General features: G+C 38.1%; 1 protein-coding gene across 1 annotated transcript; it reads left to right on the forward strand.

The window, feature by feature from the left end:
* LOC145046823 (ATP-dependent 6-phosphofructokinase 4, chloroplastic-like) lies at positions 1 to 23,824 on the forward strand. The gene is made up of 8 exons (XM_078995091.1): positions 1 to 195; positions 21,594 to 21,758; positions 21,839 to 21,969; positions 22,052 to 22,091; positions 22,201 to 22,474; positions 22,553 to 22,707; positions 22,861 to 22,949; positions 23,746 to 23,824. The coding sequence occupies exons 1-8, from the start codon at positions 1 to 3 to the stop codon at positions 23,822 to 23,824; spliced, it is 1,128 nt and encodes a 375-aa protein (XP_078851217.1).
* Positions 23,825 to 24,324: the final 500 nt, after the last annotated feature.

Below are 24,324 nucleotides of genomic sequence, written 5' to 3' on the forward strand. Positions count from 1 at the left end.
ATGGCTAGTTTTATGGGTTGTGCTTCTGAGTCTATTCCTTTTATACATCTTGGGGTTCCGGTGGGTCAAAATATGTCACGTGTTAATGGGTGGTCTTCCATTGTAGATAGATTTCGTTCCAAATTAGCAGGGTGGAAGCCTAAATGTCTTTCAGTGGGTGGTCGCCTGACCTTGATTAAGTCAGTTCTTGGTTCTGTAAGTAGTTATTTGATGTCAGTCTTCCCTACTCTGATCACGGTTCTTAGATCCTTGGAGTCTATGAGAGCTGATTTTTTTGGGATGCTAATTTGGATGAGAGGCGGTTGCATTGGATTAGATAGGATAGAATCTTGGCCTCTAAACATGTTGGAGGCCTGGGAGTTGGTAGCTTGTTTGCTTTTAATAGGGCTATGATTTTTAAATTGAGGTGGAGATTCTTTCATCATCCAGATCTATTGTAGGTGAGAGTAGTTAAAGCTATTTATGGTTCAGATGGTGGTTGTTCTTCTTTAAAGCCTCGCAGTTCTTTCAATAGGTCTTGGAATAATATTATTCATATGATTTCTAGTTTGTGTGACTGTGATATTGACATAATGTCTATGTGTCCTATTAGAGTGGGGTATGGGGCTTATTCGTCCTTCTGGAAGGATAGATGGGTGAGTGATTTACCTTTTGCAGATACCTTTTAGAGGATTTATGCTTTGGATAACTATAAATTGGAGACTGTTAGAGATCATTTTTCCATTGGTTGGGGTCCTGATACCTTTCGCCGGTTTCCTAGATGAGGAATTGAACAGACTCAGTAGGAAGATTTTATGTTTATTATAAAGGATCTTCAGCTTCAGCCTAGACGTGATAGGTTGGGATGGACCGGTGATGTTTCTGATACTTTCTCTATTTCGTCGGCTCGATATTTTATCGCCAATAGTATGCTTGATGTGACTAGTTTGGAGACAAGATGGAATAATTGGGTCCCCATTAAGATTAATATTCTTATATAGAGAATTAATCATCTTGGTATTCCTACATAGGAGAGATTATCGCATAGGGGTATTGATGTGGAGTCGATCCTCTGTCCAGTTTGTCACGATGCTGTGGAGTCGATTGACCATATTTTCGTTGGGTGTATGTGAAACAATTGAAAAATACAATCTAAAATTTTCATTTTAATTTAATAATAAAACCTTATTCATCGAACATCATATATAAAAATCATAAATAGTGTATCTCAAAATATTGTAACAATTGTCAAAATATCAGAGTATAAACATCCCAGGCTGAACAGATGGTGGGTGCACTGCAATCTTCCCAAGCTCCTCTTTTGAAATTGAGTACCTGAAACTGTAAGCACGAAGCTTAGTGAGCTCCCCTAAACTACCACATACCATACAATAACATATAAAGCAACTACTGGGTCTTGCCCACTGCATCGGACAGAAGTCCAGAAACTGCATCGGACCGAAGTCCGGAAACTAACCAGGGCCTAGCCCTCTGAATCGAACCGAAGTTCGGAAACTGCATCGGACGGAAGTCCGGAAACTAACCAGGGCCTTGTCCTCGAAGTCTAGAAACTGCATCGGACCGAAGTCCGAAATCTAACCAGGGCATTGCCCTCTGCATCGGACTGAAGTCCGGAAACTGATTGAAAATAGTATAGCATAATCATAACTACTAGCATAAACACATATACTGCATACTGCATCAGACCAAAGTTCGGAACACATAACACAAATACATGCTTGAATCACAAAGACATCAAGCACAATGAACTATTGCATCGGACCGAAGTCCGGAACTACTGCTGACTAAACGGGTCGGCATTGTGGCCGTAGACTCGTTCCTAATGGAAGGAAGACTCCCCTCTCCAAGCTGACTGAAGAATAATGCGTATAACCCCTCGCTGCTAGCTGATAGATCCTCGAACTGCTGATCTCACGACTCCCCGAGCTATCAATAGCAACATAACACTTAGTTCAAAACCATTAAGTTTCCTTAGGTAAAATGACAATCTTACCCCTGATCAAATTTGGTCCATGACCTAGGCCCAAATCCATCACATGAAGGCCCAATTCCATATAGTCTTTCCAAGCCCACTAACAGCCCATTTATGGCCCAATTTTCTAAATTGGGCCCAAGTTCTCAAATAGGCCTTCCCTTGTGGAACGTTGGGCGTTCCTTCGAAATCCTGGTCGTGGGTATCAATGGGAATGCAACGCGTTCCTAAGCCCTACGCAGTGCATTCGTGCCCTGATTCAAAAACTAGCCATTAAGCACTTAATGCTTAAGCCATGCTATCCAAACATAGATCCAAGCTGTTTAAGGCCTCCTAAATCGTAAAGTCATGGACTTGTCGACTTTGCATGCACCCAAAAGTCCCAATCTCAATAAATAGCTATCAACTTCCATAAAGATGGTCACAACTCTTGCATGGACCCATTAGGACCTTTAAGACGGCAACTTTCCTGCCTAAGGGACTCAAATAGCCTCATGGGTGGCAACCCTAAGTCCATAAACGAATTTGAAACATAAAAATCCATTCTTGAAACCAAGAAGGGACAATATCCATGAGAAACTAGATCTATGATGTAGAAGCACCAAGATGAGAACTTTATACCTTCAATAGGCTAGAAATGATGTAAAACCTCTGGATCTAAAAGCTCTCTTCAATCTATTGCTTTTTCTCTAAACACCTTCTTCTTTGAATCACCCAACAACACCAAAAATACTCAAGGTAACCTTAAAATGCATGCAAGAGGATTAGGGTTTCGTTCTTAGGGTTAGATAGGATGGAGGCTGACGGGAATAAGGGTTGGGGTGAGTTAAGGTGTTTAAATAGGGTCCAAGACCCGAAAATTAGGGTTTAATCTACCCAGATGAATGCAACACGTTCCCTTTGGGAATGCAGGGTGTTCCCATATGCACCCGCATCCATTTTCCTTTTGAACACCATGCGTTCTTACTTGGTACGCCATGCGTACACGGTTTGGCCCAAACCCTTCTAACTTTAAATAGCCATAACTTTTTTGTTATAACTCCGATTTTGACGTTATTTATATCCACAAAAAGCTAATGAGAAGACCTACGCATCTATCAACCTTATTTGACCTGAAAGCCAGCCGAACTTAAATCCAAAATCCATAAATGGCCCGAACCAATGCCTTTGCCCATACCTTTGGGCTCCAAACACAAACCAAATAATTGGGTCATACAAACCACATCATTCACCTCCAAATGAGTCCAAACTAAAATCTTCAAGGGTTCTAACTCAGCCAATACCCACTCCTTGATCACCACCCTGAAATGGGAACGATTCAAAACGGGGTGTTACAATTTTCCCCCACTTAAACTCGACTTTGTCCGCGAAGTTTTCTACGGATACTTCTCTTGGGTACTTCTCCTCGGTCATAGTAGCCACTCCAAGCTAGCTTGAAAGCTCACAACCATCCTTATACAATGCTTAACAGTTTATGCTCAGTCCGACCCCCGAAAGGACCGCTATACTTGGCATCCTGAGGGTCCTAACCATTATCCTTTGCAATTGATCACCTTCCCAAGGCAACTCCCTATAACTAACCACCTCCCCTGCCCCTACGAAGGGCATAACTTTCACACTATCCATTATTCTAGCCATTTAAATTAGATCTCATTGTCGAAATCATTCCTTAACATTCCTTACATGCTAACTACTCCAGGTTCCCACTAGAACAATAGAATTCACAATTCCACTTATACCAGCGATTCACTTATACTTGGCCAAAACTTAGATAATTGCTGCTATGAGTGACTTGTCACTCCCTAAGCTCTCCATGAAAATCCAAAATACCATTACCGCTGGAGACCCCAAAACTATCTGAAACACTGATCTGCCTAAAAATACTAAACTGCCTGAAACACTGAACTGCCTGAAGCAGTATGCTACCACATGGCTGCTCTCCAAAATCTAATGAGATCTCCCTGGTCTCAGTTCGATCACCAATTATCTGAAATATCGGGTTCCAGCCTGATCGTGGAGCCAAAGGACTCCCTACGTAGCCACCCCCAAACAACTTCTGAATGAAATCCTTCTCTGAACTAACCGCTACTAGTTATCTTGTCACTGTGCCTCTAACAGCCTTCTGATCTAACTAATCGATTCCATACGTCGAAATCCTGGGTGCAACTAGTTATCTTGTCACTGTGCCTCGCAACCACGGCTAAACGTGATTTCCACGTGACCAATTGTAGCCTTATATATCAAGCACCCTTAAGCAATCCATTGCTTTCTTGCCCTCATAGTTGTAGGAACGTTCCAACTGTCGTATCGCTGGCTAAACCATATCTAAACTATTTTGGAAAATTTCGAAATCCAATCCGTGGATTTCCAATCCTCACTGTTGCACCCGAACTGGTGGTTACTACTGTTCCTCCCGCGTCCTAACAACGCGCTCATGCTATCTACCAACCTTTGTATGATATGGCTACACCCGCAGTGTTACACCACTCTATCACTGTCTGGCTGCTAATGAATGCTACGGATACACCTGCAGACTTACAACACTCTATCACTATCTGACTGCTAGTGAATGCTATGGCTACACACGCAAACTTACAACACTCTATCACTATCTGACTGCTTTCCCTTCCTACTCAAGATTACCAACCCTTCATAAGTTTAGCATGCTACTGACCCTGAATACATGAAGGGTTCTCCCCCACTTTGATTCGGCTAATTTCTTACAGCTCACAGCTTGAAAAGGATTCCCCATCCTTCCTATCATCTAAAGGGTCGATCTGCTGTCAACCAACGTTTACCTGTGCTGGCGCTTTAACTAACCCTTTATAAGACCTAAACCAATATTGTCAACTAATCGAGCACCTTTTAATCCCTGATTGCTCCTGCTTCAGTGACTGCATCTTAAGAACCTGCGCTTAAGGGGGAACATCTTCGAGCTATTATCCTATCGTCCTCTGGTTACTCCACTGGGAACTCACGTTTACCACTGCTGAGGAATAACCAATCTATACCCAAATAACACCTCCCCCAAAAATAGCGAGACACTACAGAGTCTCATTCATACTGGCTACAGTTACTGCATCCGAAGTAACCTGCTCTACAGGGGACGTCCTCAACTATCATTCTAAAATCCGAAGTATGCAGATGTCATATAACTCAATCACAAGCAGGTAATATAATACTCCAATACATATACTAACTAATATTGATGTAGGAACAAAACAATTAAGTCATTAAAAAGGGAGAATTCAAACGACATACATACGACCTAGTGCGACTCGATCTTGACTTCCTGCGGAACGATGGGCGCCTGAACCTGAACTCTCCCCGTCACCAAAACAGGAAAACAAGACTTGAAATGACCTGACTGGTGACAATGAAAACATATGTGATCCTTCTTACAATCACGATACACATGCCCCCTTTCCCCGCACTTGAAACACCTGAACTTGTGACAATCAAACCCATGAGTCCCTCCGCACTTACCACACACCTTAAGGTCTTCCCGACTCCCAACACCCAAATCGGCTGGTCATGACTCTTTATTTCTTCCCAATGATCCTGAAATAAGTGCTCGCTTCCTTTTACCGAGCTGTCCATCCAAACCAATCTCTTTTTCCTGAGCTACCCCAACTACCTCCTTATCCGCATGAATAATCGTTGTCTAACCCTAGAGCCTAGCAGTTAGCCTATCTGTAACATGCATAATATTGTCTGGTAGCTCTTCGCATACCGCTCGCGACTCTACTGTGAACAACTGACAAGCCCTGCTTCCCACCGCAGGCGCCTCTACTCGGCCCTTACGATCGTCGATGATCCTCAAAGTAGCAGGGACATGTGCTATCATCTGTCCTTCCGGAAGCAAACTCGGATACTGGGCCTTCTTGTGGCCCCGTGGGCTGCAATGGAAACATATCAAATCTGACCCCTGAGTGGTGGTAGTGGTACAATCTTTGCTAAAATTACCAGTCCGGCCGCACTTGAAACAACCAAAGTCACCACCACTGCGACTCCTGCACGGTCCCTCGCGCATCTTGCCACACTTCCCGCATCGGTTGCGACTCTGATAATTCCTTGATCTTGAATCTGATCCCCTGGGCCTTTTGTCCGAACCCGTGGCTATATGAACCTCATCCAGCTTCCTCTTCCTCGTCTACTCCAAGTCAATCTCCCTCTCTCTAGCCCGATCAATCATATCCTCCAGCGTTTTGCAGCTGGACCTGCTTACAAACTGCCTGATGTTATACCTCAACATTTCGTGATACCGAGCTTTCTTCATCTCCTCGTCTGCTATATACCGCGGAACAAGAAGAGCCCTCTCCCTGAACTTGGCAGTGATCTCCGCCAGAATCTCAGTCGTCTGATGAAGGTCCTGGAACTCCTGTACTAACTGATGCACCTCAATAATAGGTGCAAACTCAACCCTGAACCTAGCTAAGAAATCACTCCATGTCATCGTGTCTAATGTGGCATCATCCCCCAAGGAATGAAAAACCTCCTCCCACCAATCTCGTGTTCTGTCCTTTAGGAGACAGGAGGCAAGTCTGACCTTGTCCCCCTCGGGACGCCAGCTCGTGCGGAAGGCGTTGGCGACATCGACCAACCACCTGCTGCTAGCAATGGGATCCCTAGCCCCATGATAATCTGATGCTCCACAAGCTCTGAACTCCCGAAAAGTCAAGGTACGTGCCTCTATCAATGTCATCATCTTCGTACGAAAGGCTCTTAGTCTCTCATTCAAAATCTCTAGTATACTCTCCTTGATCGTGCCAAAGATCACAGGAGTCTGATCTAAGATATTGCTGGTGATCTCAGCTGATACAAACTCTCTCATACGCTCCTCGAGCTGCTCGGCCCCTGAACCCAAGCCTGGACCTGATCCTTCTCCGGCATTCGAACTGCCGACTGCTGGCCTTTCACGCAATGTCACCATGCTGAAAGCATATCACAATAAATATCCAAATACACTTTATTGCTAATGGATTACATATACACACACTACAAGTTCCCTGGTTTTGTCTTGGCCCCTCTTGAATCGAGTACGGATCGTCTGCTTTCAGTAGTACATGTCCATACTACCTTCCACATCTATCCGTACCTTCCTCGAGAATTGCCTTGACTCCACCAAGTCTCTTTCACTACTACTATTGCTCCTAGCACTACTCTCATCCTAGGCTTGCCCTAGGGTAACCTCTAACCTGCACCCAATCCTCAACTATTGAAGGTATCTTTGTAATGCCAATTAGCCATTACCTGAATACCATCACATGTGATTAGGCTCGAATAATCCTTCGAGTAAAGGGCTCGTCCCTACAACGGTTAGACTCATACGAGAACTACGCAATAGGGCCAAATCCAGCACTCTGAGATTATTCAACCATGATCACATGTGACTTGAAGTATTCACCTAATGGCTAACTCCCATCACTTAGAGTCTCATTATGCACAAAGGAAGTAGCATTCAGACAAAGGGGAAATCTAACCCAAGCAATTCTATTCAAACAAGAATCTATACTAGCATATGATTCTAAGCTCATAGTATCAGGCAAAACCTAAACAGGCTATCCTACTACTGTTTACTCGATACTCGCATGCAGTTCTCTAAAAGTGAAACACATATAGCAGGCACATAAGGCATCCTTCCAAGATCGTTAGTCCTATTCTAGCATGATGTTCTAATGAAACTGATAATCATAACATAAACTTGTATTGGTAATTTGGGAGTACTTACTTGAGCTCGACTGATCGCATGCACAACACCCTTTTCTCTTTTTCAAAAACTCTTTTCTTTTTAAGTTTATTTTTCAAAAATTTCTTTCAAAAGTGTTTTTCTTTTAAAAATCGAACACCATTTCCTTAGTTTGAGTTCAGACACACCCGAAAGTGTGTCCGAATCCCTTAAACCAAGGCTCTTATACCAACTTGAAACAACCCAAAAATACAGTCTAAAAATTTTGTTTTAATTTAATAATAAAACCTTAGTCATCGAACATCATATATAAAAATCATAAACAATGTATCTCAAAATATCGTAACAGTTGTCAAAATATCAGAGTATAAACATCCCAGGCTGAACAGATGGTGGGTGCACTGCAATCTTCCCGAGCTCCTCTTTTGAAACTGAGTACCTAAAACCAAAAATGAAATTATAAGCACGAAGCTTAGTGAGCTCCCCCAAACTACCACATACCATACATTAACATATAAAGCAACTACTGGGCCTTGCCCACTGCATCGGACAGAAGTTCGGAAACTACATCGAACCGAAATCCGCAAACTAACCAGGGCCTTGCCGTCTGCATCGGACTGAAGTCCGGAAACTACATCGAACCGAAGTTCGGAAACTGCATCGGACCGAATTCCAGAAACTAACCAGGGCCTTGCCCTCTGCATCGGACCGAAGTCCGGAAACTGCATCGGACCGAAGTCCGGAAGCTAACTAGGGCCTTGCCCTCTGCATCGGACCGAATTCTGGAAACTGACTGAACATAGTATATCATAATCATAACTACTAGCATAAACACATATACTGTATACTGCATCGGACCGAAGTCTGAAACACATAACACAAACACATGCTTGAATCACAAAGACATCAAGCACAGTGAACTACTACATCGGACCGAAGTCCGGAACTACTACTGACTAAACGGGTTAGCATTGTGGCCGTAGACCCGTTCCTACTGGAAGGAATACTAACCTCACAAAGATGACTGAAGAATATTGCGTATAACCCCTCGCTGCTAGCTGGCAGATCCTCGAATTGCCGATCTCACGACTCCCCGAGCTATCAATAGCAACATAACACTTAGTTCAAAACCATTAAGTTTCCTTAGGGTAAAATAACAATCTTACCCCTGATCTAATTTGGTCCATGACCTAGGCCCAAATCCATCACATGAAGGCCCAATTCCATATAGTCTTTCCAAGCCCACTAACGGCCCACTTATGGCCTAATTTTCTAAATTGGGCCCAACTTCTCAAATGGGCCTTCCCTCTAGCCCAAAATATAATATAGCCCAATAACAATCCAATAAAATAGTCCATTAAGGCCCATAATTAACTAGTCCATGGAAATGACCCAAAAGGCCCACTAACTTATAAACGCAGGGTGTTCCCTTGTGGAACGTTGGGTGTTCCTTCGCAATCCTGGTCGCGGGTTTTAATGGGAACGTTGCACGTTCGCAAGCCCTACGCAGTGCGTTCGTGCCCTGATTCAAAAATGGGCAAATTAAGCTCTTAATGCTTAAGCCATGCTATCCAAACATAGATCCAAGTTGTTTAAGACCTCCTAAATCATAAAGTCACAGACTTGTCGACTTTGCATGCACCCAAAAGTCCCAATCTCGAGAAATAGCAATCAACTTCCATAAAGATGGTCACAACTCTTGCGTGGACCCATTAGGACCTTAAAGATGGCAACTTTCCTGCCTAAGGGACTCAAATAGACTCATGGGTGGGAACCCTAAGTCTAGAAAAGAATTTGGAACATAAAAATCCATTCTTGAAACCAAGAAGGGACAATATCCATGAGAAACTAGATCTATGATGTAGAAGCACCAAGATGAGAACTTTATACCTTCAATAGGCTGGAAATGATGCAAAACCTCTAGATCTAGAAGCTCTCTTCAATCACTTGCTTCTTCTCTAAACACCTTCTTCTTCAAATCACCCAACAACACCAAAAATACTCAAGGTAAGCTTAAAATTCATGCAAGAGGTTTAGGGTTTCGTTCTTAGGGTTAGATACGATGGAGGCTGAGGGGAATAAGGATTCGGTGTGAGTTAAGGTGTTTAAATAGGGTCCAAGACCCAAAAATTAGGGTTTAGTCTGCCTAGACGAATGCAGCGCGTTCCCTTTGGGAACACATGGTGTTCCCATATGCACCCGTGTCCATTTTTCTTTTGAACGCCATGCATTCTTACTTGGTACGCCATGCGTACCGGTTTGGCCCAAACCCTTCTAACTTCAAATAGCCATAACTTCTTCGTTATGACTCCGATTTTGATGTTCTTTATATCCACGGAAAGCTAACGAGAAGACCTACGCATCTATCAACCTTATTTAACCTGAAAGATAACCGAACTTAAATCCAAAATCCATAAATGGCCCGAACCAACGCCTTTGCCGATACCTTTGGGCTCCAAACACAAACCGAATAAATGGATCATCCAAACCACATCATTCACCTCCAAATGAGTCCAAACTCAACTCTTCAAGGTTTCTAACTCAGGCAATACCCACTCCTTGATCACCACCCGGAAATAGGAACGATTCGAAACGTAGCATTACAGTATGGAGCTAAATGATATTTGGAGATGAATCTCTATTCGGTGGAATCTGCAATTGCCTGATGAATTAACTATTCCTTCTCTTTGTTCTAGGGCTGATTTGATGAAAATGAAGTAAGGTCAACGCAAGGCTTTGGATGCGGTTATTTTAACGACTTTCTGGTGTTTGTGGAATTTTCGTAATTCCATAGTTTTTGGATGGCTAATCCTAGGAAATCCATTCTTTTTTATGATATTATTGATAGATCGTTTTTCTGGATTTATAATAGAAGTAGTAAAGCTAAGTTAGGTTGGACCCCCTGGCTCCATAATCTCGTTTTAGCTTCTATTATGTTGTAATGGTTTCTTTCTAGCTCCTTGCTAGTTTTTATTTTATCAATCTTTTGTCGTTAAAAAAATGTCATCCAAGCATCCTAGTTAGCCATTAAGATATTAATGACTAAGGTTCACATCAAACATCATTCTAAACCACTTGAAAACTCTTATTCTCATCTTATACATCTTAATTGAAATTGAAGTAATACATCCATCCATTCCAAGTATTGGAATTGATGATTACATACTTGAAAAACTGTGAAAAGCTTGATTCCATAGTTTTACTTTCAATTCCTTTATACCCTTTAGATAAATCATGCCACTACAAGAATATGAGTCTACAACGACAAAAGTTATAGGGACGACAAATTTCGTCGCCGTAGAGGATCAGATAGGGTCGACAAGTCGTCACTATAGAGTTGACAAATTTATTTTGACTTCTGAACCTAAAGTGATGATAAATCATTTCTGTAGTTTGAGCGGGAACAAAAAATAATTCGCATGTATCCGAAAAAGATGTAAGGATGATATATCGTCCTAAACATAAATAAATTTATATATATATATATATATATGTGTGTGTGTGTGTGTGTGTCTATATATATATATATATATATATATATATATATATATATATATATATATATATCAAAAACCCATGCGGCGTCATTTTAATGGGCAACTATATGGACGACTTTCGTCCCTATAGTGTTTCGCCAAATTGAAAACCCTTTTCCAAATTAGTCACTCGCACCCACAGAAAATACCGTTCCTCTCGTGAGCTGAGGTGAAATCGCCGGTACCTATAAGGCGATAGGTAAGATTCGATCGTATATTGCCCACTGTTTCCCTCGTCTACTTCTTCAACCTTTCACTATGATGTTTTCCCTCCAGGATTGATTCCTACTACTAGAGTTGTGGCAGAGGAAAATCCACATGAAGAGATGTTTGATGTAATGGATGGTATTATGGAATAGGAATATCCACATATAGCAAAATATAATCCAATAAGCAACTGGTTAAGACCTAGAGTTTGATGCATTGTTTGAAGAAGCCGATACCAAGTTATACCCTGGTTGTAGTTGGATGTCTTCCTTAAAATTCCTAGAAAAACTGATGCACATTAAAGTCATCAACAGGTGGACAGACAATTCATTTGACCAACCTTTAGAGATTTTAAGAGTTGCATTCCCGAAAGAAAATAAGATTCCAACATAACACTATGACGCTAAAAAGAAGTTGAGAAAGATTTGGTTGGGATATCAATCTATCCATGCTTGCGTTAATGTTTGTTCTCTGTATTGGAAAGAGAATGATTCAATGCAAAATGATCTTGTTTGTAAGGAGAGTAGGTGGGTTCACAAAAACACAAAGGGGAAGAAAATTCCAGGAAAAGTGTTACATTATTTTCCTTTGACTGCCAGGCTTCGTCGAAGGTATAGTTCAAGATTCACGGCAAAATATATGATTTGGCATAATATTGGGTGTTCAAATGATGGTAAGATGTATCATCCGGTTGATGGGAAAGCATGGCAGGAATTTGATAAGTGATATCCCAAGTTTGCCAAAGAAACTAGGAACATTCGCTTGGGTTTGGCTGTCGATGGCTTTAATTCATTTAGCAACATGAATCAACATTATACTATGTAGCTGGTAGTATTGACAACATACAATACACCACCATGGTTATGTATGAAAGAATCTTCTTTCATGTTGACTTTTCTAATTCCTAGACCTAAAGTACCTACGAAGGACATTGATATTTTCTTGAGGCCTTTGGTGGACGAGTTGAAAATGTTATCAAGGGATGGAGTTCAAATGCGAGATGCATGCAACACTATTGTAAACTATCAATGATTACCCTGCCGGTAGCAGTTTGTCGCTTTATAATTTTTAAACATTTCGCTTTATAATTTTTAAAATGAACGCGTGTGTCTGGACTATTTCTCTTATCATAAAATTACAGGGACCATTATTTAGGGCTTTTTCAAGGAGTGCTCTCTATAACATTCGTTACATTACCTCACCTGCTGTCGGCGACCTCAGCTCATCTCTTTCCACCGTCGACCTCGACTCATCTCTTTCCACCAGCGACCTAGTCTCATCGCATTTTATCGGCGACCTCGGGCTCACCTCACCTCACCAAAGACTGCAACGACTGTTCAACGTTACAAGCCCTAGCTACGATTGAGGTATGTTTTGGTTTACAAGCCCTACTTTATCTTTATCTCGACACTTCTCAACAACAGTCGTCGACTTACTCGTAGATTTCTTTCAATTCGATGTTTCTCTTAACCTAGGAAGCGTGAATCTGATGGTTTCGAGGTTAAAGATGTGTCAGTTCCAGAAAGTGTTGACAGCACTGAGGTGCCAACTGCGAGGAAATCAAAGTTAGCTGAAACAATTGTGCTAGGTTTTAGCAACAAATTTGTGGACATCCATATACATATTACGATTTCAAAGTCATCTTATGAAATCAACATTCCCTTAATTTCGATTTGATGCAGGTAATACACGACCAACTACAGGTCTATTTCTCTCTCTCTCTCTCTCTCTCTCTATATATATATATATATATATATATATATATATATATATATATATATATATATCTTTCTCTCTCTCTCTCTCTACCCCTACTGCTCGACAACCACCAATGCACCCACCACCCTTCATCTTCTCTCTGGTTCACAACCGCCACCAATAAAGCCCCATTATACCACCAGTACAACATACCACAAGATTAAAGAACGAAACATTGGGTTTGTGTTTTTTAATCCTAGGTACAACATTTGTTGAGGTTATTTTTTCTTAGTCTGCTAATTTTGTATTTTTTTTGTTTTTTAGGGTTGCTCGTGGTGTGATGATGATGAAAGTGTTGGGTTTTAAGCATTCTAACACTTCCTAAGTGTACATGCAACCCTAATAACCTTGAATCTATGTTTTCTCTATATACATGCAAATTTCTTTTTCAAGGTTATTTCCTAACTAGCATGGCATGGGGATTACATAAAACATAAAAACTAGTAGAAATACATACCTTGTTGTTGCTTGGATTCCTTCAAGACTTTGTGAGCCTAGCACCCCAAATGTTGTGCCTCAAATGCTTCACACAACACTACAACCTTGGAATAACTAGAGAGAATACTTCTACACTTCAAAATCGGCTATGTCCTCACAAGAATACTCTAGTGCCAATTTTGCATGCTATAGGGTTTCTTTTATAGTGTGTCATAATTAGGAGTTACAAATGTAAACCCTAATTGTCATGACTCTTCATTTCTCATGACCCATGGGTTTGTAACTCCCATGGACTATCCATGGAGCTCCATATGGTTATAACCAAACCCATAAACCATGGATCATTAATCCACCATAAAAGAATTGATGATTGTCATAATCAACCCTACATATTTAATTAGTCTCACTTTGATCACCAAATTAATTCTAGATTAATACTTGATCAAATACTAATTAAATAATATTATTATTAATATATTAGAACTTATAATATATTAATAATAATAAGTGCCTTATTCTCTCATTTGTTCTATCCAAGTATTGCAATGCCATGCAACCCAAATGGACCATGCCGGGTCGGGTCAAGTTCATACCAAATAAAGTTATGGACTTAGACACTATATCCAACAGTCTCCCACTTGGATAAGTCTAATAACTATATTTGCAAATATGACTTCAAAATCCGACTAGCAATCGTAGCTCTTTCAAAGTCTCTCGGAACTGAGATGATGATGATACGCCATTTAAGATAAGTGATCATATAATCCTCTGTTCTCATGATATCAGCCGGACAAACACATGGAACATGGTCTTACTTATTGTCCAACATTTGTTTCTCGATCTGTGATTTGTTTCGACATATAACTAAATTGAACACATCAATTAGGTTCTGACCGGGCCCGGTACATAGGTCAAAACCAAATCATCAAGGGGCCCAGATATCGCTTCTATTTCTAGAAGGAACAGATAAACTTCGACTGATATGCTTGTACTAACTACTTGTTGAATTATTTACAAAGGCACGTCTTATAACATCGAGTTACCAATGCCTTTTCGTACAATCAATGAATAACCAACTCATAGTCAACAACTCATATCTCTAGGTTTGAAAATTTGTATGATATTACCATCTCACGATCACTCGAGATAAATTCCATGAAGTGATGCAAGTGAGCGTGGGTTGAATCCAATACTCAGCCCTTATGAGTACTCATGAATGTTGTAGCAACCATTGCATTGTCTAAAGCACTTTAGACAAATCATACAAGCCAAATTCATGACAGTCTTGATTCATATCTACTTCCAACATATGACTGACTGTGGATGGTTTGAATAATATGATATATACCATAACATAATTATTCTGGAAGTCAAAACATGCAAAGTGAAACACAAGAATAATACTTAATCCTATATGGCCCCAACACTTGGGTGTAAATAAAACAACTTTTATCTAAGCACCATATTGATTACTCATTATTTATGTTTCGATTAATCAACTTTATGTTTGAATTAAAACATTAGTTGTCCCATTTTCCAAGCACGTACACTATGTTTTTCCAAACAACAGTTATGCCATACTCCAAGTATGCATACTATGTTTACATATGGTCCTCTCTTTTTGAAAGAGATCAATTGACAATATTCCAATGATGCTCATTTCACAATTCCAATCCTTGTTGTAAATGCAAGAATACCAAACTCTTGCCATTTACTTTAATCTGTTAGATTCTAAACTTATATGCAATGATCCCCTTGTAATGGCTATGCACAGAAGTCACAAAGACTTAGCAACATACATTACAAAGTATTACAATGGAAAACAATTTCATGGAAATGAAGTCTCAAATTCAAAGTACATTCATTTGAACATCCTTCTTAGCATTAAGTTCTTTAATCTTACGCAGATTCAAAGAATAACTTCCACCTATGGAGACAATTCCATATTACCATTTTGACCATCACTTCTGAACAAGAGTTACCGCTTTTCAAAATACGTCAATATGGTCCTTACTCTATACTTCTAATTGTCCATGAGCAACCAATTTTCGGTAAACCTCAGATTGTCCTCGACAATTTTGTCTAATCATTTTAGTCATTTCCAGTTCTATTCCTTTTTCCATCTAAATGCCCAAGGCATTTGGAAAATTTAGAATGGATGAATATTATAGCACATGTAATCAAATCTATACCCAAATCATATGGGACATGATTTATGCTATAAATTTTTTTATTTTCCATGTTTTCATAATTCAAACTATGAAGAGGGATGCCGTAATCATAATCGAATTTTGAGAACGCAACATATATAGAATTTCCTTATGTTGAACCATTCCAGCATAACAGTCATATATATTCTTGACTAAAGTAGATTAAAATATCAATCTAAGCTTGTAGAATTGGAGTGAAGTATAAAATCCTCTCCCTTAATTATAGCAAAACAAGTTTTCAAAGCAAATTGAAACTTTTGTTTTCTATAATTAATATTGCTAACTTGCAACACTTAACATAATCGTCATGCTCCCACTAGCATAATGATTACCAGCATAACACTTTATGCTCCCACTAGCTTTGACATGTACTCAGAAATCAACTGGACTTCTAGAAATCAATACTTTATTGACTTTCTTACCAAAGTTCATATTTCTGATACTAAATTGCTTTGATAAGACTTTATCAAAAACATAGACCTTTCCTTAGATAGCTCACATGTTTGTCTAGACCTTTTTCAACTCTCACTAGTTAGTGTGCTGGTTAACCACACACGCTCCACTAACTATATGAGAATGCAAATATCACAACCGCTATCTACTTAAAATCTTCTTAGTGGAAGTATTTCCTTACCATCATTTTCATGAATCGAAGAGAAACCTTATGACACTTAGATTTTATGGTGTATGTGTTCTTTTCCATGTGAATTTTGTCAAAACCATAATCACAGGACTAGGTTAGTGACACTTCCAAATTCATATGGACTGAACTTGTGCAATCTTAATTTCTTGCCACCTGGCAGCACAAGGGCCTACCATTGCTTCCAGGTTGTTATGCAAACAGTCGAGAACTCTTAGAACTCCAATGCAAAATCCAACCTTAACTGGGATGAGTACAGAATATGTCAACACGATAGGTTACAAACCTCAAGTCGTGGGCTAGTGATTAACAAAACTCTTGATTAGTTCTTGAAACTATTTCAGAATCTTTTAGACTCCCACTGTCCTCTTGACATATAAGACTTATCTTTGTCAAGAACCATTCCTTGACAATACAAATATTCAAGAGCTAGTGCGGATTCTTATCAAGTTAAACACTTCCCATGATTGGACTTAGTTGGTCTTTGTTTTATCCAAAACATCACAACTAACCAGCCTCAAATGTACAAGAGTATGACACATCTTACTCTACATTTGATAAGTGTTATAAACTTTCTAAATATTATGTCACTCAATGGCTCAATCTTGGAGTATGACTCTAAGATTTGATGTATGATTTATCTTTTGATTTAACCATTTCAACAACTCATGATTCCTCTCCTTAGCCAAACAAATGAACTAAGGTGTCCTTAGAGGATCAATTGTGATCTGGTTTCATAATCACTAAGATAATCATAAAACAAAATACACAAGTACTCTCCCATCTCTTCAAATTGGAGAAACTTTTATCTTTCTGCCTTATTTGATTCTTCTTATTCGTTCTGCAATACATTGAAACTTTTCCAATGTTTCAGAATTACACTTAAACTCGTAAGCATAACCATATTTACTAAACTTTAGTAAATCATAATGAATAATCTTATCAACCTTTGTGGTGGACCTGACCAACACACAACCAAGTGTACCCAATCTCTTAGTCCTTTGCTTGACTCACATGTGAATGTGAACAAGGAATTAGTCTTAATTTACCAAAGATGAAAATTCTCATTCATCACACAATACAACTTGCATGATTCCAAGTTTCTATCTAACTGAAACTTGGGTGATGAGAATCTTTCCTTATTTGGTAAATTGTGATACTACCACTAATGAAAGAATCAAATCCATTTACCCATATTGCTTATCAATGGAAACATATAAGCAACAACCTTTTTCACAAATGCCATTGTAAGGATACTTAAAATAAATAAAATCAAAACCATTTTCTTTTATTTTAAAACTTTGCGGAAAACTTATCCTTACAATCCATATGGAAAACTGGTTGTTATCCTTTCCTAAGCAATATATCTAACTCTTAAGTAACAACTCAAAATTCTGATCACTGAACCATGCAATCGAAATCCATCTTCACGATCAGAATCAGCATATACTTCCTTTAAGTTTCTTCACTCTTCTTTGATTCTTAAACATCAATATGTGACCCAGTCACAACATGCAATAAGAATCTCAGAATAGAAACTTAATAGAGTTAGACAATGGACTTTACCTGAAGTAGAGTCAAACATTTGACTTTACTATCCTTATGGACTTTTAGGTAAATTTGGCAGCTTCGCAACCAATGCCCTTCCTTTAGAAACATATGGACTCTTTGGAAACGGTACACGGGACTATCACAGACTTAGCCTTTCTCTTTACCATTTGGTCAACCGAGTTGACTATGGCCAATCCCTTTCAATTGGGAAGAGAAAGTTTTTCTGGACTTCTAATGTTACCATTGTAAATGTCCATGGAAGTTTAGGAAATTGATCTTCCAATCAAATTTTGCTTTACCAATGCTCCAAATCATTGCTGATTCAGCATCATCAAGCAAATAGGTAAGATCATTAGGGGTCATGTCGTGATCTGTCATCAGGGAGTGACCAAGTCAACAGCCAGCTACCTTGAGACTTCGACACCCGACTCTCCCAGCTTGTCAATATGTGACTTAATCTCCAAGACTTAAGCACATATAGACTTTGTTTGCCAATAGGGATTGAGTGACTTAGAACTTATCATGTCTTGAAACTTGTGGGATATGGAGATTTATTGGAGGAGGTGGATGAAGTGAAATATGATTTCCAGTCCCACTAATGCACAACAAAGGGATTGATCTTTCACCTTGATTGCCATTCGGGATATCATCTTCATTAGGAAGCTTCTTCCTAAGATTTGGGAAGACCATAGCTGTCTAAACTAGACATCTATAATGGGAGAAATTCAAGTTAGTTGATTTAAAGTCCTTAATATAACACCCACTATGAAATATTAAGGCTAGGACCCAATAACCTATTTATTACTGGAAGAGGGATGTCGTAATCCAAATTATAAAATAGTTAAAGGTAGGTAAATGACGATTTACCAATTTCCACCATGAAAAACGAAATATAATTAAGTTTTAATTGGATTTGAAACTCCTAGATCTTTTGAGATACATTGAACTTTCAATGGCATGTTTGAATCTCGATTGTGCCCTCTCAAGTTTGTGACTGGGATGTCGAGGATCACAAACAAGGTGTGAATAACCATACAAATTGATTTGGTACCCTCAACAATATTACCTAATCAATGTGTCGGTTAACCACACACGCTCCACCGATCTATAATAAAGTCAAGTTACCCTTTGCCACTCTTACTAGTCCATGTTAGTGTGCTGATTAACCACACACGCTCCACTAACGACTTGGTAAGGTACAAAGTGTAATTTAATGGGCTAGCACCAATTTCACATTTTCCTAAAGTAACTAAAATTGGGAATTTATAATGTATAGTTACTTTATAATTCATTATACTTTTAATGAGTATTTAAAGTCGTATCCACCCACTAAGTCACCATTTTATAGGCAACAACCTTATACCCCCCTTATAGACCGGTTTCGTGAATGATGCCTACTAACGGTAAGAATGACATATTCTTATACATATCTATATAATTAAAATTATAATAATAGTATAAGGGTGCATTTTAAACACTTAAAATACTTGGTGGTTTAATCTATTAATTAAATTATACTCTTAATTTAATTAAACTTAAACCATGTCTTTATGGAATTATTAACTCTTTTAATTAAACACTTTAATTAATTTAATGAAGTCCATAAAGTTTGATTTTTTTTTTTTAACTTTAAAAAAAATTGGAATTAAAGTGTAAGACTTTACAAATTCCAAAACTTGAGGGCAAGAATTGAAACTATTCCAAGTCTCTTCAATTTGTAACTTATGAGTTTTAATGGTTCATAAAAATGAAGACTCTTCATTTTATGAAACCTCTTTACTTCTTTAAACACAAATTAAAGAAGTGACCTTTGGTTATCCATAACTTGAGGACAAGTTATGGACACCATTATTGCCATTAAGATCATGAATTAACCACACATGGAGGTTACACATAATTCCTATGATCTTCTAAAAACTCATAAGAACACAAATTCATGCCAAGCAATTTTCAAGAAATCATATAAACATATACAATACTTGAAAATTAATAAAAGTCATGTAAATTGGGTTAACATAATCATTATCATTTTGAAAAACAGATTTTACAAGTCCAAAACATATTGGGATAATGATTTTAATCCATTTCCAGCAACAAAACACAAAAAGACTGCCCAGCACGCGCCTACTCGTCGAGTGCATTATCCTACTCGACGAGTAGGATGAATTTGTTCATGGACTCGGCGAGTCCTCCCCATGAACTCGGCGAGTCCAGTCGTCAGAGAGTAGATTTTTGACTTTTTCAAGCAATTTGCATCAAGTATACAGAAAACAATCCTAGGCTCTGATACCACTGTTGGGTTTTGAGCATTCTAAAACTTCCTAAGTGTACATGCAACCCTAATAACCTTGAATCTATGTTTTCTCTATATACATGCAAATTTCTTTTTCAAAGTTATTTCCTAACTAGCATGGCATGGGGATTACATAAAACATAAAAACTAGTAGAAATACATACCTTGTTGTTGCTTGGATTCCTTTAAGACTTTGTGAGCCTAGCACCCCAAATGTTGTGCCTCAAATGCTTCACACAACACTACAACCTTGGAATAACTAGAGAGAATACTTCTACACTTCAAAATCGGCTATGCCCTCACAAGAATACTCTAGTGCCAATTTTGCATGCTATAGGGTTTCTTTTATAGTGTGTCATAATTAGGAGTTACAAATGTAAACCCTAATTGTCATGACTCTTCATTTCTCATGACCCATGGGTTTGTAACTCCCATGGACTATCCATGGAGCTTCATATGGTTCTAACCAAACCCATAAACCATGGATCATTAATCCACCATAAAAGAATTGATGATTGTCATAATCAACCCTACATATTTAATTAGTCTCACTTTGATCACCAAATTAATTCTAGATTAATACTTGATCAAATACTAATTAAATAATACTATTATTAATATATTAGAACTTATAATATATTAATAATCATAAGTGCCTTATTCTCTCATTTGGTCTATCCAAGTATTGCAATGCCATGCAACCCAAATGGACCATGCCGGGTCGGGTCAAGTTCATAGCAAATAAAGTTATGGACTTAGACACTATATCCAACAGAAAGAGATGTCGATTTAAGCAGAAGAGAAAAACATAAATGATGGTGAAGAGGCGAAAGGTTTTGTTAAGACTTCCATAAGCATTATAAGCTTCCCTCTAGTAAGTTCCTGCTGTCACAGACAATATGGATGGAAATGGAATTGGAAATAAAACAGAGCCTATCATGACTTTGGAATCACAGATTTTGAGTTCTGATTCTAAATCTCCTTTCACTATCGTGAGTCTCATGTCATTTTCTCTGCTATTTCGGATTATAGGGTTTCCTTTTTAAGATACACAATTACAAATCTCATATTATTATTACTATTTCCAGATATGGAGGGCTTATTATGTTCGAATTTGGACTCAAATCTTATTCCAGAACATGTACTACACCTTTCCTTGGAGCATGATCAGAAATCAATGTCATCTCATCTACCAAACAATTCTTATAATTTTTAGAAGGTCTTGTGTTCTATTTCATTTTTTTGTCTGTTAGATTATATCTTTTACTTTTTAGTTGTTAACTTCTCTTGGTGATATAGGATTCAAATGCTTCCATGTTGGCCAAGATGGTGGATCCAGTTATGAATCTTCAAAATCAGATTCGTCACCTTCTAAGCGGATGGGATGATCATCCTGCTCTTCAGAAAATTGTGGATGTGATTGATATGATCTTGTATATACCTATGAACACCCTTCTTCCAAAGGTCATACGCTTTTTTCATTAATAATAATAATAATAATAATAATAATAATAATAATAATAATAATACTTAATTGTTTTCAGGTAATCGACAAATATTTTGGGTTTGATACTGTTGTAGAGGAAGCTCAAGGTGCAATAAATGTTGCACATGTGGAAGTGGAAAGTGTTGAAAATGGAGTTGGAGTAGTCAAACTTATAGGTCTATCTTCAATGTCCTCATGAAATAATAAATTGTTAAAAAGTTAATTCTTTTCTCTCTTATTTATTCTTCCAAACTTGTTTGACCTTTTTCAGGATTCATTGCCATTTTGCCACGTTGGCAAGTCGAGATGTGGTAACTAAATAACAAATTTGTAATATTATTAGTTTTATTAATCTGTAATGCAAGAATAAGATAGATATGTTAATAATAATTAATAGGTGTTATTGTAATTGTAAAACAGGATTGTTGCTTGATTCCAGAGTCTCCATTCTATCTAGAAGGGCAAGGTGGTCTTTTTGAGTTCATTCAGCAGAGACTTAAAGAGAACGGGCATGTGGTGATTGTGTTGGCGGAAGGCACAGGCCAAGAATATGTTTCTGATAGTGTGAATGCATTTGAAGAGAGAGATGCATCTGGAAATAAACTGCTTATTGATATTGGTCAATGGTTGACCCATAAAATTAAAAACCATTTTGCAACTGTCAAGAAAATGGCCATACACATGAAATATATAGGTACACTTGAATATATAAATGATTGAATGAATGGGTAAAGTGGGTGAATGAGATGAAATGAAGATTGTACCCTTGCAGATCCAACATACATGATACATGCTATTCCAAGCAATGCATATGATAACATCTACTGTACACTTCTTGCTCAAAGTGCGGTTCATGGGGCCATGGCAAGGTTTTCTGGTTTTACAGTTGGACCTGTCAATAGCAGACATGCATATATTCCTATATTGGTAATTAAGCACTCTTACTCTCTCATATTTACATTAATTATGTTGTTAAGTTGATAAATAGGATGTGGGCTAGACTTTTGGCTTCTACTAATCAACCTACAAATTTTGTTCAGTTGACTTTTCCACATGTACAATGTTTTTGTTCTTTTGTAGGCTTTGTCGGCCTTGCAGTTCTTACTTAACAGGGTCCGGAATCTTCAAGAAACCATTTCAAAGCTGCATTTGATAGTAATGTTGGCCAGGTAAAATATCTTAATTTATTGGAAACAATTATTATTTATAAAGATATAAGTAAAAAGACCAAATTGACACTCTTTTTGAATTCCATTGCAGTTTGGGTTTCCACTATACTCGGTTCTTAGGCATAGTCAGTCTACTGATACTGATGATTATAGTCAATCCACCACTGTAAAGAAAATGATTGTAATTTATTGAAAAGTTTTAACATATCTACTTTTTAATACACGTTGGACGATTTTATTCGAACTTCTAGCATTGGTGAATTCGGAAAGCGTCTTCAACTTGTCTCTGCTTTCCATGGCCACATCAGCACTAGCATTTGTCAGGGATCAAATTTAAGGTTCTTCACTCTTTCTGTAAAGTTGCTTTATTCTATTATTGTATGTGACTATGTGGTTTTACCTTATGCATTCTTTTATTATAAACAGTCGTGGCCATGAGGACAATGTGAGGATTTTGTACAATACATTCAAATTCCACAATCTCCTTGCAACCCTTTCCTCTACAAACCAATTCTCTTTTTGATTGTCATGCAAATGCAAATCCTAGGGCATATAGTCCTATTGGAATTGGAAGTATCCCAAGGCACATTAACATACATATTCATGCTGATAAGTTAACTCAATTTGACTTCACATAAGCTATATATATATATATATATATATATATATATATATATATATATATATATATATATATTCTCATATGTATCTTTTTAATAGGAACTGGTCCCAGGGTAACTAATGTTAGATCATCAAATCAAGCAAATGTTGATCTTCTAATGTTATTCTTTTACAGGTGGTTGGAATTGTACATAAAGTTGGTTGCTGATATAGGAATAGTGGGTGCTCCAAATGCAGGAAAAAGCATGTTTTAAGTGTTATTAATGTTGACATGTAGTGTTGTTTGACATGTAATGTTAAGTAACTTGTTTGACATGTGATATTTTTTTGAAATGAATTATCGTTCATGTATGGTATTTTATTTTATGTTATGATAATTTTAGTCTATTGTTTAATTTGAAAATTAGTAATTCTATCAAATATATATATATATATACACATATCTAAAACATTTAAAATTATGACACACAAATATGTGTCATCTTCATTTATGACAAGGGCTTTAATGATACGCAATGCGTGTCCTAAACGCGCGTCGTAAGGTTATGACATGCAAATGCGTGTTGTCTTCCTTTATGACAGGGCCTTGCTTGGTACACATTGTGTGCCGTAACTGCGCGTCGTAAATGCATGTCATAAATGCGCGTCGTAAATGCCTGTCGTAAATAGACGACGCGCAAAAGCATGTCGTCTCTCGTTATGACAGGGCCTTCTTTGACACGCATTTGCGTGTCGTCTGATTGTTTTACAACAT

Source organism: Lactuca saligna, chromosome 5 (assembly GCF_052625555.1).
Source record: "Lactuca saligna cultivar CGN05327 chromosome 5, ASM5262555v1, whole genome shotgun sequence".
In the NCBI taxonomy this organism is placed as follows: Eukaryota; Viridiplantae; Streptophyta; class Magnoliopsida; order Asterales; family Asteraceae; genus Lactuca; species Lactuca saligna.